Below are 15,396 nucleotides of genomic sequence, written 5' to 3' on the forward strand. Positions count from 1 at the left end.
CTGTGTGATTCAAAGTATGAAAATCATCTTTCTGTTTTTGTTTTTAGTCTTCATGGAATATTGCATGGGATATTTTTATAACCTGTAAAATGTGTCAGTGTGATAATTAAATTCAATAAATACTTTTCAATTAAAGCAACTTTGATATTTGTCTGAGTGTGAATGATATTCAGGAGCAAATATATATATACATATATATATATATATATATTAATTGATGTAATTTGGTGTAATGTACACACTGATTAACATCAATATGAATATGTTAAATTAGTTTGATTTATTTATTATAATCTGTTGAACTAGATGGGCAGAGGTTGTTTTTCACAGTGAGGATTTATGAATATAATATTAACTAAAGTGTTTTTTCATCAGATTTATTTCACAATAAATTGAGAAACGTGTATTTATTAAAACCACCGGGGGCCGTTGACTTTAAAAAACGACGCCAGGCTAGTCCTTAAAAAGATGGTTTAGACAGTCTGTCTCAATCTTTACATGTTATTCATTTTTAAAATAAAATGGCCCGTTACTGAATTGAATCCACAATCTTAAAACTTGAGTGTGGCTGTCTAACACTTTGAGTGTATTTTGAGTGAATTCAAAGGCTTTAAGGTTGAAGCCAGAGCTGCTTGGAGAATTTTTTGAAGCCAACATGTTGAGTCATGACTGTCCTGGTCCACTCGGTCAGTCTGACTGGCAGCTGCTTGAAGGTTTTGAAGTAGTGGGTTCAACTGTGAATCACAAGTCAGGCACAAAATCCAGCACTGAAGATTAATTAATTAATTGACAACACCTTGAGCCCATTTGAGCCAGCACTGCACTGTGTGTTGATCAGCTGCTGGATGAAGACTGAAAAGCTTTGGTGAAACCTCTCAGCAGCAGCTTGACTCTGTGGCTCAAAGTGTTAAACAGCAACACTCAAGTTTTACGATTGTGGGTTCAATTCAGTGAAGGGCCTTTTTATTTTTATAATGAATAACACGCTTAACGATTGAGACGGACTGTCTAAAGCATCTTTTTAAGGACTTGGTCCAGTAGTTTAAATAGTTTGATGAGTTTTTTGAGTGACAGCTCTTTGTTTCTGTGTATCAGTAGAGTTGTTGGTTCAATCCCACTGAGGACTGAAAACATGAAATGAGAACACAGACTGAGTAGCTCAGTGTGTTGCGCTGTGAGTCTGAAGTCATAAGGGTGGTGGGTTTGATCCCGACTGTGCTGGCAAAGTTTTGTAAGTCAGACAAACTGCTGGAGACTGAAAAGCTGATGAAGACTTGTAAAGATAGTGTGAGGCTGTGGCTGAGTGTGTTAGACAGCCAGTTTACGTTTTAAGGGTGGTGGGTTCGATCCCGGGCCCGCGTGTGACTTTTCAGTGACATCACAGAGAGGAGAGGTTGAAAAGCGTTGAGAGAAGAGGTGCGAGTGTGAAGGGGACCTGGTGTAGTGACGGAGACAGATCTCAAATACGTCTGTGGATGTGAGGTCGCTGGTTCGATCCCTCTCCTGCATCAGTAACCGGATCATACTAAAACTGTGTCTCATGTGGAGTGTCTCCCGATGTTTCGGAGGTCTGTCCGCAGGGGGTTATGAGGGAAAAAATCCCGTCCGGGTGACGTTTTAGTGGAAAGTGTGAACGAGTTTTTAAAACAGTTGGAAGTGTTTTGCCATTGTATGTTTGTTGCTTATTATATATATGTATATATATATACATATACACATACACACACACCCACACCTATATATATATATATCTATATTATAATATATATATATGTATATATATATTATAATATATATATATATATATATATATATATATATATTATAATATACCGCCCCACCGCCTTGCCATAGGCCTAAAATTCCAAATCCTGAAATGAAAGTGTGGATGTGGTTCGTTTCCTGTGGCACTTTAACCAGAGTGTGTGTAGTTAGTGAAGCAGCCTATAGGGGGCAGTATGACTGGTGTGTGTAAACCTGAGTTAACAAGAATATTTCCATCCTGCTGCAGGGATTGAACCAACAACTCTACTGATACACAGCAACAAAGAGCTGTCACTCATCCTGCTGAGCTATCTCTGCAGAGATATTTTGTGATGTGTTTGATAAATACATTTGACAGGCTTTAAGTGACACTTAACTAATGAAAATAAAAGTTTGACCTTAAGTTTAATGTTCAATTGAGAAGCTGAGTTTAAGAATTGGAGTGAAAGAGAAAAGACACAATCCAGCTGCTAATGTTTGTCTTTGTCTTTCTTTGGATATGCAGATGTTCTCTATTTATGTGTCTAGCCATGCTCTCTACAATCAATATCTTTAGTAATGTTGTTAAAGTGTGGTTTTAATGCAGAGTGTGGGATCCAGGAGATGAGCTGGAGGAGCAGGTGTGTTGGTGGGAGGTGCTTAATTTTGTTTGAAACATTTCTTACCCTGAATCTGGGTGTGCCGACGCTGCGGTCAGAGGCGGTCCTGGCTAGTTTTGCGCCCTGGGCGGACCGACTATCGGCGCTCCTCCCTACAAATCCTTCATAACACAAAAAATAAGATAAATAAATGAAATATAGTATGTAAACACCAAAGTAAATTACACACATCCATCATCATACAAATGAATAAAATAAAATAAATAAATGAAAAGTAATCTGACAGATTTTCATCCTTTTTACAACTGGCATTAAAATGTTTTCTGGGTGATTAGAGGTTAGGGTTAGGGTTGCTATCAGGGAGTGCTTGACCACATGAAAGTGCAGGTGTAAAGTTATTTATTTATTTATTGCATTTTCACATAACCCAATAATTTACATGTAGCTACAACGCGTCTGTATTCATTTTATAAATGTATTACTATTTATTTGGAAGCAGCAGTTTGTGTTGTGTGGCCTGGGATCATAATCATCACAGGTCAGTCTATCCCCCGCCCCCCTCCCCCCTTTGCTTTTCCTCTGAGAATGAGACTCACTCACAACCTGTTCACAGCCTCTGCAGTCGCAAATTGATCCCCCCCCCCCCCCCCCCCCCCACCTTTGCCTTTTCTTCTGAAACACACAACCTGTATACATGACTCACAGCAGCAAGTTGACGTGATAGTAGTAGTAGTAGTAGTTGTATCATTAATATTTCACATGATGCACAAAAAGAAATGTATTAAAATATAATCGTGACACATTTACTTTGGTATGAATTATTTGACAGTAAAAACTTACTATGTTAGATCTTAATTTAACATAATTTAGTAGTTTAACTTTGAACTCTTCCCTCAGTAGATGAAGTATAATCACAAAGAGAAATAAAGCAATAAATACACAGATCATCTCTTCCTGTCTGAGTGTAATTAGACTGTTTGCATGTTATTGTAACTGTTCCTCCACATCAGTGAATACGACACATTTAATATTTAAACGTATAAAACATGTTGATTTCTAAGAGCTGCAGAAAGGAAATATTGATCTTCTGATTGATATAGTTTGACTCCAACAGGGTGATCAAAAATGAACCAGATTTTAGATTTATCTTCTAACATTAGAGTTCTCCAAAGTTTGAGATAAATAAATAAAAAGATGAAACACAAACATGAAATAGCAAGAAACAAAGTGTGTATAGTTACAGTAGAAGAAGCTAAAAACAATTTGAAAGAAAGTAAACTTACATTGAAGAGTCATCAGACTGGTCCATGTTGACGATAACATCCAGTCTGCTGTCAGCTGCTGTTTCAGGTGAAATGGCGCCATCTGGTGGACATGAGGGGGAAGTACAAGCACAGTTGCAGAAATGTTTTAATATTTGAATGTAGCTGGTGTGTACTGTTTTAATACACGTATTTTCTTTATAAAATAATAAGTAAGTGTTTTTTTCCTCTCATTGAGACATTTGAAAATAAATTATTGTCAAAAACATGTTTGTGATTTGGGGCCTAAAAGAAAAGCTATGACAATTAAAAAACTGATGAGCAATTCACAGATTACACTGACATGCTAATGAGCACGACAACATGAAATCAGACCAATTACACTTTGTATTAAAGTACTTTAAAAGAGACATATCAATGTGTATGTCATTCTTAAAGGAAGAGCAGCTGATCAGGTGGTTTTGGTCAAATGTGTTTTTTAAAATTAGAAACTAAATTAAGCTCTCAAGGTTCTTTTTCGTTGATTTGTCAATAATCTTTGGAAACTCATAGCAGGCTGATTCCCTTTAAAACAGACTGAATTGTTCCATGGCAACGTTTATAGACAATAACAGAAACCCTTTCATATTTCCACCACGTGGCATTATACTCCTGACAAACACACAAGCCCCGTTCCCTTGTTTCTTGTATTTCTGTTTGACAGATTGTAAAAGTCTTGTTTGGTGAAATGTGGAGTAAGGTTTGGTTTGACAGGAGTCCAGATGTTTTATTCATCTTTCAAAGTTAAAAAAGACAAAAATGAGAGTTTTTCACTGATAAAGTATGATCTAAAGATGTGATGGTTTGTTCACGGGGAAGAAAACTCTTGCTCTTTGTCCAAAGCAGATTTTCCAAATATAACTATTAAAGTACATGATTTCTATAAAAATTCCACTTTTCATGTAAAGTTGAGTTTTGTGAAGATTGTAGAAATTTGAAAGTGATCCTGCACTAAGCTGTGTGTAAATAAACAATAATAATGTTCAGGTTATTGTGTGCCAGTTTTTAAATAAAGATAGATCAAATTAAAGCTTCTATTATTATTTCTTATACTCTTAAGTTTGATACAACAGGTTTTTTTAATAAAACATACAAATGAACAACTTTACAGAAAAATGGGATTTCAGTTTGTCATCTGTGAAAATGTAATGCTTCTTTGTTTCACATGATAATAAATACAATGTTTTATTGTTCTGGACTTCAGACAAATGAGACATTTAAAGACAAAACATTTGAACCTGTGAAACTAGAAAAAGCTTTTTACACAATTTGAAAAATGTTAATTTTAATCATGCAAATGCAGTACAAACATACAGACACACTTAAAACATGTCCGTTTATGAACTGACTAAAGTATGATGGGAAAAAGGAAGAATTGAGACTCATAAGGATCAAACTCAACACCTCCAAATGTTTAAACAGTCCTCTAACAGACTGAGCTAATAAACACAGCAAAAAGACAATTAATCAAAAAAGCAATCTGATCTGCTCCACCAAGAGATCCAAAGTTTAAAGAAACAGATGGAGACTCTTGAGTCCTCGCTGAGGAAGGCTGAGGAGGATGTTCAGTCCAAAGAAGATCTGTTGGCTCAACAGCAGCTGGAAAGTACTCAACGGGAAGAGACGATCCAGAGCCTACAGGAGCAAGTACAACAAAACCAGAGTCTAGTCAGAGAAAAAGAGTTACTCATGGCCAGGATACTCCAGACCGAAATGGATCAGAAAGCTCTGGAAGAAAAAGTTGAAGCCATGGTCTTCGAGAAGTAGAGACTCGTCAAATGCATATCTCTTCCTCTAAACAGGAAACCTTTCCCTGGAGAATCTGAATCTGTTCTGTGAGGAGTTCCTGAGAAACGAGAGAGAGAGTTGGACATTAAAAACTGAAACCAGACATGCAGTAACTTAACCCAGTTTAAGATACTAATAACACCTGTGACAAAAAGTTTAAGGTTCTTTGAAATGCTTTTCCTTAAGAATTGGGTTAGGGTTAGGGTTAGGGTTAGTCATTCATGTATATTTTAGTTCAATCTTTTCTTGATCCATGTATTTGGCTTCGACCATTTAAATCACTAGTGTCATTTAACTGATTTAACTAGTCTAGAGCAATCAATTATTGGTTATGGGGCATTCCCACATATTGAAAAATTGTTTCCAGAGCTGAGGAAAAAATGATCTGTCTTGCATCAATTGGTTATTAAGGACTTAAACTATTTGATCTGGTCGGTACATCCTGCATAATTGTAATATACATAATATAAGACAATGGTGCATTAAATTAAATCATTTTACTTGCCATCTGTGAATGCTGAGAACCTTTTTAATAGAAGCCCTAACCCTCCCCGATAAATTTGCAGGGAACTTTTGCTTTCAAGATTCGAGACAACTTTATTAATACCCTGGAGGGCAATTAATTTGACAGCTCGCACCACAACATACTCTTACCCATAAATAAAATAAAAAGAGAAGATGATACAGGCAATAATTATAACTACAAATGTTAACGTTCATACCTTCAACTTACATACATTGCATTTTTCAGGAAAACTTGAAAGTTATTATTTTGAATAAATAAACAAATGTGAGTCTCCAATGAGTTTCATTATTTCTGCTGCTTAAATGGCCTTAGTCTTGTTTGATGAACACGATAAAACAGTGTTTGATAAATTCAAGTCTGAGAGGCTTTGTTGGCATGCAGATACTGAGGTACAGTATTGTCACAGCACATTGCACACATTACACAAACAGAAGAAGTTTGAAAATTATTTAAAATGAACTGAAATCCACAGTGATACCTGACGGAGGGAGAAGCCACCGGTTGCATGTCCAGAAATGTGATTTTCTGTGTGCGGCGGACCATGGGGGACTCATCATCATCTGAGGAGCAGGTGGATGAGGCACCGGAGGTAGAGGTGGACGACGGCCGATCGAGTATTTCACCCCTGACAGACAAACCTGAAATTCATAAAGAAATGTGTTTTGACTCATTTTACAGTCAGTCAGACATTAGTATCACATATCAAATGAAATATGAAATAAACTTGTGACTTACGTCTCAATGGCCCACTGCTCAGATAAACACTGCCCTCACTCTCCATCACATAACCAGTCAGGTTTGCAAGCTCTTGCTAAAAAGACAAGAGTAGGAATGATGTCATTGAATTGGCACAGACTTAAAACAGGAAGCGATATCTAAAAAAACTATTCGACTTACCTCCACGTCGCATTCCAACTTGTTTAAAGTGCATCTGTCGTTCATCATGTCATGGTACACCAGCAACAAAAGCACCTGGTGATAAACACATGGATGAAGTCAGAATGGGGTGTGTGTGTGTGTGTGTGTATTTTAAAAAGGTTGGAGTAGGGCTGCACAATTAAATAAAGAAATAATCGAAACCGACATTTAGAAACTAATCGACTTAATCTTACTCATGTCAATTAATCGTGGTGTTCACTGTTGCCATGACAACAAAGGTTGCATATCTTTAAGGGAATTTGAAAACTTGTCTCCAGTGATCATTTTAACCCAAACCATGATCTTTAACCACAGCGTCACACCTTCACCTTCCTGTCGTCCTCCCCTCTGTTTTGACTGTTCCTTCTTCTCCTTCCCTTCTTTCCTCCCTCCCTCCCTCCTTTGTCATCTCCTTTCCTCTGTCCTTCTTTGCATCCTTCCAACTTTCTTTCCTCTGTCCTTCTTTCTTTCCTCCCTCCCATCCTCCCTCCCTTCCTTGACTCGAAGACAACAGGAGGGTTAAACCATCTTTATTTTCACTCCCTAAAGATCCTCATGTGTGAGGGCAGCAGTGTAAAATACAAAACTAAAGAAACTGAAAATACGTCATTGTTCATCGAGGGTGGAGATAATTCATTAATCGTAATCGAGGTTAAAAGTTCAATTAATGGTGATTTTGATTTTTGCCATCATGCCATGATGGATCATGGATCTTCATATACCTTTGCAATTTCCACAGTTAGGTTGATGCCATCTCTGATGTTGCTCCAGGACAATGAAGCGCCCTTCACTGCACTAAATCTGCAATCCTCTAATGAACATAAAACAGAGATAGATGGGTTAGTTATTCCTCCACAATGTTCAAAATCTGCCTGTGTACAAGAGATTAAATAGAAACTTTGCCAAAGAAATAATCCCCTTGTTGCAGCGATGTAGAAGTAAACTTAAGTGTGAGTAAATCCTGAAATCATTATTCAGTATGTGTGTGGGAGTGCAACAGACCACACTTCGGACCACTCCCAGCTGTGATGCAAGGCGTGGTCAAAAGGTGTCAAATATTTCAAATTTTGCAGCCAGGAGACGGCAGAGAAATGCCTTCGGTTACTGCACTGCACTGCACTCAGACATTTCCAGAAATACAGCATGCTTTGTTTTTCATAACACAATCCAGATCACATTCCTACACATGCATTTGATAAGATAAGAAAAACTGGAATCTGGAGTAGGGAAAGGAGTAGTACCCTTAAAAGGTAAATAAAATGGTGTGATAAACTATTTGCTAGTCTCAGATTAAACTGAAGTCTGTGTCACATCTTTTCAATATATAACCTGAACTAAAATCAGAAGAAATAAAAATAAATCACAGGAACTCACTTTCTACGAAGTCAACGATGACTTTGAACCGATCCTCTGTGTAACTACTGAAACAAGGGTTGGCGTCCTTTTTCCTGCACAAATAATACGAAAAAAAGAAGAACGTGAAGGTTTATTTTAAGTGATGAAGAACACTAACATGTTTTAAAATGTTGCTTAAAGTTCACTGATCTTCACTTGTTTACACAGACTTCTACTTACAGCATATAAACAACTTTCAGTAAGACCGTCCCATCTTGAAAATCATCCACATGAATCTGTCTCTCTGCCAGGTTCAAGCTGTTCACCTGCAAAACATTACATGAAGTTTAGTTTAGTGAAGTGAAGTTGAAACAGGCATGCTGCTGGATTTATTACTTGGATTTTTAAATGAAGGTTGGATATATTTATTTACCCAGCTGAGAAGAGTCTTGACACCTTGATTAATTGCCATCTTCTCAACCTGGAGGAGAAAACTTATAATTTAAAGTCTTAATAAGTTACGTACAGTACGTAGCTCACTGTATTTACATTAACAGCTGAATGACATTACTACAACATTTTCATCCACAACTAACAAGTAGCTAAACTAAATGATTAAAGCTTGTAGAGTTAGAGTTAATTTGATAATTTAAATATTAGCTTGGTTAACATTAGTATAAACTTTGACTAACTTCTGCTGTTAATTTAGCGATTTAACCACTTAACACACGCCCCTGTTTTTTATGCTGTTAGCCTAAACGACATGCCCAAGTTGTGAGCAGCACAGATCCCACATAGTTTGAGACTCAGAGATGTGTCTGGTATCATTGGAAAGGAAACACTCTCAGGATTCTTGTAAAAGTGTCTGTGTGATTCTGTGACTTACTGACAAAGAGTGGCAGAGGTTACAATGATGGGGTTGTTTACTCGCCCATAGGTTTGTCTTTACAATGACATGTGTACAGACATTCAGGGACCTCTCAGCGGGATATAGACACAATGAGGCCACAGCCACAGGTCTTGGCTTCATGCAGTCCAAATTTGGAGTCAAAAGACCAAAAGATGAATTTTTCAGAGTTATTTTTCAACAGGTATGTCCATGCGTTTTCCTCAGGTCCTTTTTGGAGACTCCAAATGGACACTTGGTTACCAAAGCTGTATAACCACAATCAAACACCTATAACTTCACAACCCCTTTGCCTACAATCAAAATCTTGGTCTCTAATGAAAGCTGACGCCATATTATTATTATTATTATTATTATTATTATCATATTTTTTTTTGTTTGGCCATATCTATCTATCTATTTTGGTATAAGTCATATGTCAAGTCGAGGAAGAACCAACCGTGTACCAAAATGCCGTGTGCGTAATGATATATGGTTCAACTCTTTTACGCACAGGGCGCACGCCGGTTACGCTTGGAGTTTGTTTATGGACAGCCAAACTAATGGAAACCTCAGACTATTGGCTAAAAGGTTATCAACTTCATTTCACCGAATATTTCCATAGGCTAGAACAGCAGTCAATCAAACCCATGTCGTCATTGTCGTCGGTCACATGTCCTCATTGGCTTTGGAGGCACGTGCTGCCTAATCCTAAACACCGATTGGCTTGTGTGTGGTGTCGTAAGAAGCAGGAGAGGCTCACGGTAGCTGAGTGGCTAGCCGAGCTAATCGCTAATACTATTACGGCTGTGAGCAACCATATAAGTCGTGAGTGGTCTTGAATGAATCAGGACAATCTAAGCTTTCCAACGATGTACGGCATGAATATATATGTTTAAGGGTTGGTGTTTAAAACATTCAGAAGAACTTGTGGCTACCTCCTAACATCCGTCCCGTCCCGTAGACGGAACAGCGTGCGTTAAGAGGTTAATTGGTTTTAAACAGCGTCAATGTTACTAAAATTAATATATTTAAAAGCAGCAACTCACCTCAGGAGAATGAGACCTCTGAAACAGTCTGACGAGAAGGAAACGAAGTTTAAATAGTGCTGCGCAGCATTGAACCAGCCAATCAGAGCGCACGTTTTTGACGCATCTGCAAACAGGCGAAGCTGATTGGTTTAAAAAAAAACTCGGAAACGCACTAGAAGGTCGCGCTCGTTTTAGACACAGGAGCGCTCGGTTTGTGGGGGGCGGGGACGGTCGGCGATGATAATGTTAAATAAAAAGAAGCACTCGTTTTACATTACACATTTTTTGGGGGTGAGGTTGTTTTATGTTTTTGTTTGTGTGGATAAGAGTCTTGATAGCAATGCCGGAGAGGGGTCAAGCTTGTTTAATGTTGAATGAGTGCCGACTCCGCCCACCCATATGTCGGTGTACGCCAGGTAAGAGAACAAACATAATATTTGTTTTCATTATCTTTTTCTTTCCCAAAAATCTTTATTCTTTGTTGGACATAAACACACAACAACACATACAGAGAACATAAAACAACCAGACATTCCAGTTAATAAATAAAATATTAAAGGAGGAAGTGTAAATAAACAAATACAATGATTTAAATATAAAATAATATTTAAAAAAGTTTTAAAAAAAAAGTAAATAAATAAAAATGGTATACATGACAGACATCTTTGATTAAAACACATTGAACAGAATTCAATGACAGATAATTTTCTTATTTGTTATATATTTTATAGACTCAAAATAATGGGGTTGTTTTTGATATGTTGATATTTTCCTAACTAAATAAAAAGTTTTACAATACTACAAATATTGTTATTTTGAAACACAAAACAAATTGTAAATGAATCTAATGTTTGTAATGAGTTTTTTTACTTTTATTTAAATTGTTGATCAATAACTAATAATTATATTTTTGTTGTAACACAGAACAACATAACATAAAAAAGAACAAACAACACAATAAGCAAAACACAGGAGCTAATAAAAACAGCAAAATAAAGCAAAAAGACAATTAAAGTCATTTTAGTTGAACACTGAACGATAAGATAACACAGTCACAAACTAGAGGTTTAATTATCCAGATAAAAAGATGAAATGTTTGCATAAATTAATAGTGACCTCCCTTGCCAGAGCAAGGGAGGTCCTCCAGTACAGGGAATCGAAGGACCCAAAGGTGGCTCAAGCTGGCATTGAGGTCAGGACAGGCAGAAGGTGGAGGGCGCAAGAGGCGGTGGACCAGGCTGAAGCTCGGCTGTCCCACAAAGAGCTCGTGGGATCTGTGGCCACTGGCCGGGCAGGACTGGGAACCGTACCAACTACCCACCTCAGCAGGCTCCGGGGCAAGGATAGGCGGGACCGGGTCCAACTTGAGGTGCGGGCTGGAGTCGAGGAGCAGCGTGCTAGCCAGTGGGTGGGGCTAAGGCAACAGGGCGCGTGGACCAGATGGGAGGAAGCCATGAACAGAACCATCTCATGGCCGGAGTTGTGGAAGGCGGAACCGCTCCGCATAAAATTCCTCATCCAGTCTGTTTACGACGTCCTGCCCAGCCCTTCAAACCTCTTCCTTTGGGGCAAGGTTGAAGCTCCATCATGTACCTTGTGCCAGGGAAGGGGAACGCTTGAACACATCCTCAGCAGCTGTCCTAGGGCACTTGGAGATGGTCGCTACCGCTGGCGCCACGACCAAGTACTGAAAGCAGTTGCTGAGTCCATCCACTGTGCCGTCGACTACAGCAAGCGCTTACCACCACCGAGGCACGGGAAGGCATTTGTGAAGGCTGGGGAAAAACCCCCTCCCCAACCAAAGGCCCAAACAGGACTGCTGGGAACAGCTAAGGACTGGCAGCTGAGGGTGGACTTAGGAAAACAGCTGAAGTTCCCCGAGAGCATCTTGAAAACCAGCCTGAGACCAGACATTGTGCTGCAATCTGAGTCTTCCAAGCAGGTTATCATGTTGGAGCTGACGGTGCCTTGGGAGGAGAGGATGGAGGAAGCCAGTGGGAGGAAGAGGGAGAAATATGCAGAGCTGGTGGAGGACTGCCGCAACAGGGGGTGGCGAGCAAGATGCTTGCCCATTGAAGTCGGGGGAAGGGGCTTTGCAGGGAAGTCACTCTGTAGAGCCTACAGTCTCCTAGGCATCACAGGGGCAAGGAAGAGGAGAGCCATCTGCTCAGCTACAGAGGCCGCTGAGAAAGCTTCTCGGTGGCTGTGGATCCAGAGGGACAAGGCGTGGACGAGCGCTTCTTGGACACAGGCCGGGAGCTGATCACTCCCGGTCGGGTCGCCCAGGCCCCCTCACCCAGGTGAGGGGGTCTGAAGTTGAAAGACCCGAAACCCCCCGTGACCCCAGGTACTATCACTGATGATGTGTCCAAGAGTCTGCATCACGAGATGTATCCAACAACCGTATAATTCTGGCAAAGCCAGTGACATCCAGGAAGAGACTGGTTGACGACCATGAACAGAGTGGTGACAGCTTGGAGAGACAGCGGACAGCACGGAAAGACGGCAACTGGGGCAGGAAGGGCTAGCAACCCGCCCTGCATCTTCCGAGAGGAAGAACCCCTACTCAGCTACGAAATGTCTTAAAGGAACACACCCCCAGGGGAGCCCGAGAGGGGGGGAGAATGAGCACCCCAACCGGACGGACAACCAGGCATCGACCCATGCAAACGGACAATCGACAACGAATACATGCATATGCGGCAAGAGCTGCAAAAACCCGCGGGGTTTGAAGATCCACCAGACCAAGATGGGATGCTTGGTGAAAGAGCAGCCAGAGCAGCGCGCAAGGAACAGTCTCCGTGAGTTGCAGGAGGAGCTAGTGGGGCATGAGCCCCACAGCCCCCCACACACTCCAGAGGACCTTGGTGAGACGCAGGAGGACCGGGGCCAGGAGTCACCCCACAGTGCCCAGGACCTCCACGCTCGGGAAGCCCTAGATCCAGACACCCCACAACACCAAAAGCGGGTTAAGTGGCCTCCAGCCAGTAAAGCGAGTGAGTGGCAGAAGCTTGATGACGATTTGGAGGGTATCCTGAAAGCCACAATGAAAGGAGGGGCAGACAGGAAACTCCAAATAATGGCCACCATGGTCATTAGCATTGCCACTGAAAGGTTTGGAATGATTGAGAAGCGTGCTGCGGCAAAGCCTTACTCCAAGAACCGCAGGGCAGAAAAGATCTCACAGCTGCGACGGGAACTCAGGGACCTGAAGAACCAGTTCAAGGGCGCAAGTGAGGACCTGAAGCCGGGGCTGGCAGAGATTCGCTGTGTTCTGAGAAAGAAGTTGCTAACCCTCAGAAGAGCAGAGTGGCATCGGAGACGGGCAAAGGAAAGAGCAAAAAGGCGCGCTGCATTCCTAGCTAACCCCTTTGGGTTTACCAAACAGCTGCTAGGCCAGAAGCGCAGTGGACATCTAACCTGCGCAAAAGAGGAGGTAGACTCGTACCTCCACGAAACATACAGTGATGCAGTGAGGGAGGAGGATTTGGGTGAATTCAGAGACCTGATCAAGCCACCTGAGCCAACCTGTGAGTTTAACATCAAGGCCCCCACCTGGAAAGAAACTCAGTCAGTGGTCAAAGCTGCAAGGAACAACTCGGCTCCTGGACCCAATGGTATACCCTACCTGGTGTACAAGAGGTGCCCCAAGCTCCTGAACTGTCTCTGGAAAATCCTAAGGGCAATCTGGAGGCGAGGGATTGTTGCCCACCAATGGAGATCCGCAGAAGGGGTGTGGGTTCCGAAGGAAGAGAGGTCCACCACCATCGAGCAGTTTAGGACCATCTCGCTGCTCAATGTCGAGGGGAAGATATTTTTCAGTATCCTTTCCCACCGGCTGTCAGACTTCCTACTTCGAAACCAGTACATTGACACTTCAGTGCAAAAGGGTGGGATCCCAGGGGTACCAGGGTGCCTGGAACACAGTGGAGTGGTGACACAGCTGATAAGAGAGGCCCGAGAGGGGAAAGGGAACCTATCTGTGCTTTGGCTGGATCTAGCTAATGCATACGGCTCCATACCCCACAAGCTGGTGGAGGTGGCATTGGAGAGGCACCATGTCCCATGTAACATCAAGGCCTTAATCATGGACTACTATAACAGCTTCCACCTCAGATTCACTTCTGGTGCAGTTACATCAGAGCGCCACCGGCTTGAGAAAGGGATCATCACTGGATGTACCATTTCAGTGATTCTCTTTGCCTTGGCCATGAACATGCTGGTCAAGTCAGCCGAGCCGGAGTGCAGAGGGCCCACAACCAAGTCCGGCATCCGTCAGCCCCCCATCAGGGCGTTTATGGACGACCTGACTGTGACAACAACATCAGTACCAGGGTGCAGATGGATCCTCCAGGGCCTGGAGAAGCTTACCACCTGGGCCCGCATGCGCTTCAAACCAGAGAAATCCAGGTCTCTAGTCCTTAAGGGAGGGAAGGTGATTGACCGGTTCAGCTTCTTCCTTGGAGACACCCAGATTCCATCCGTCACAGAGAAGCCTGTGAAAAGCCTGGGGAAGATCTTCGACTGCTCCCTGAGGGATACAGCTTCCATCAGGGCCACCAATGAACAACTCGATGGCTGGCTAAAGGCAGTGGACAAATCTGGTCTCCCGGGGAAGTTCAAGGCATGGGTGTACCAGCATGGCAATATTACAGGTTGTCTTACGGTTAGTAGGGTTTGAAAATAAATGTTTAATGTTCTTTAAGAATTTTATTTTATGAATGTATACATTTGGCTAAAATAATACATGACAAATTGTTTGTTGCTGTAAAAATTAGTATTGTTGAACATGAGTAATAAATCATGTTCTTGGAGACTGTTACGTGCAGTTTGGTTTCTTGTTTTCTCCTTTTCCTTTTCTGCAGGTACCGCCCCCTTTTCTCCCCACTGATTGGCATCAGCTGGGGCTCATCAGGCTGACAGCTTAAGAACCTGTGGAGCTGATGCCAGGCTGGTAGTTGACTTCTGGTTGTGTGCTGAACTGAGCCGTGTGCTGAACTGAGCAGTGTGCGTGTTCCTGGTGTTGCTGTCCAGCGGTGTGGCTTGTCCGCCACTCATTGATCGGTTTCCCTTGTTTTTTGGAAGCTCGTCTTTAGTTGATCGTTAAGAAATTGAGTTTTTGGTTTGGATCTCCTGTGTTTTGGTATATGTTTGTGTTTTGTTTGTTACGCCCCGCTTTACGGTGTTACGGTGCGTGGTGTGTGGCTTCCCCAGTTAAGTCAGTTGAGTGTCCAGCTGGGCTGAGTAA

The 15,396-nt window shown here is 41.5% G+C and overlaps 1 protein-coding gene across 1 annotated transcript; it reads left to right on the forward strand.

Moving 5' to 3' along the window:
- The first annotated feature begins 12,808 nt into the window (after positions 1–12,808).
- Positions 12,809–15,039, forward strand: LOC128354001 (uncharacterized). Its single transcript, XM_053314251.1, has 2 exons — positions 12,809–14,803; positions 15,014–15,039. Exons 1-2 carry the CDS (start codon positions 12,898–12,900, stop codon positions 15,037–15,039), a joined length of 1,932 nt encoding a protein of 643 aa, XP_053170226.1. The 5' UTR covers positions 12,809–12,897.
- Positions 15,040–15,396: the final 357 nt, after the last annotated feature.

The sequence above is a fragment of the Scomber japonicus genome, chromosome 24 (assembly GCF_027409825.1).
Source record: "Scomber japonicus isolate fScoJap1 chromosome 24, fScoJap1.pri, whole genome shotgun sequence".
NCBI classification, from domain to species: Eukaryota; Metazoa; Chordata; class Actinopteri; order Scombriformes; family Scombridae; genus Scomber; species Scomber japonicus.

Excerpts from the sequence above, each read along its gene's own strand:
- LOC128354001 (XM_053314251.1), top strand. The coding sequence starts at position 12,898 with ATGGGATGCTTGGTGAAAGAGCAGCCAGAGCAGCGCGCAAGGAACAGT. Across the intron at positions 14,804-15,013 it reads CCAGCATGGCAATATTACAG|GTACCGCCCCCTTTTCTCCC; the intron begins GTTGTCTTACGG and ends CCTTTTCTGCAG.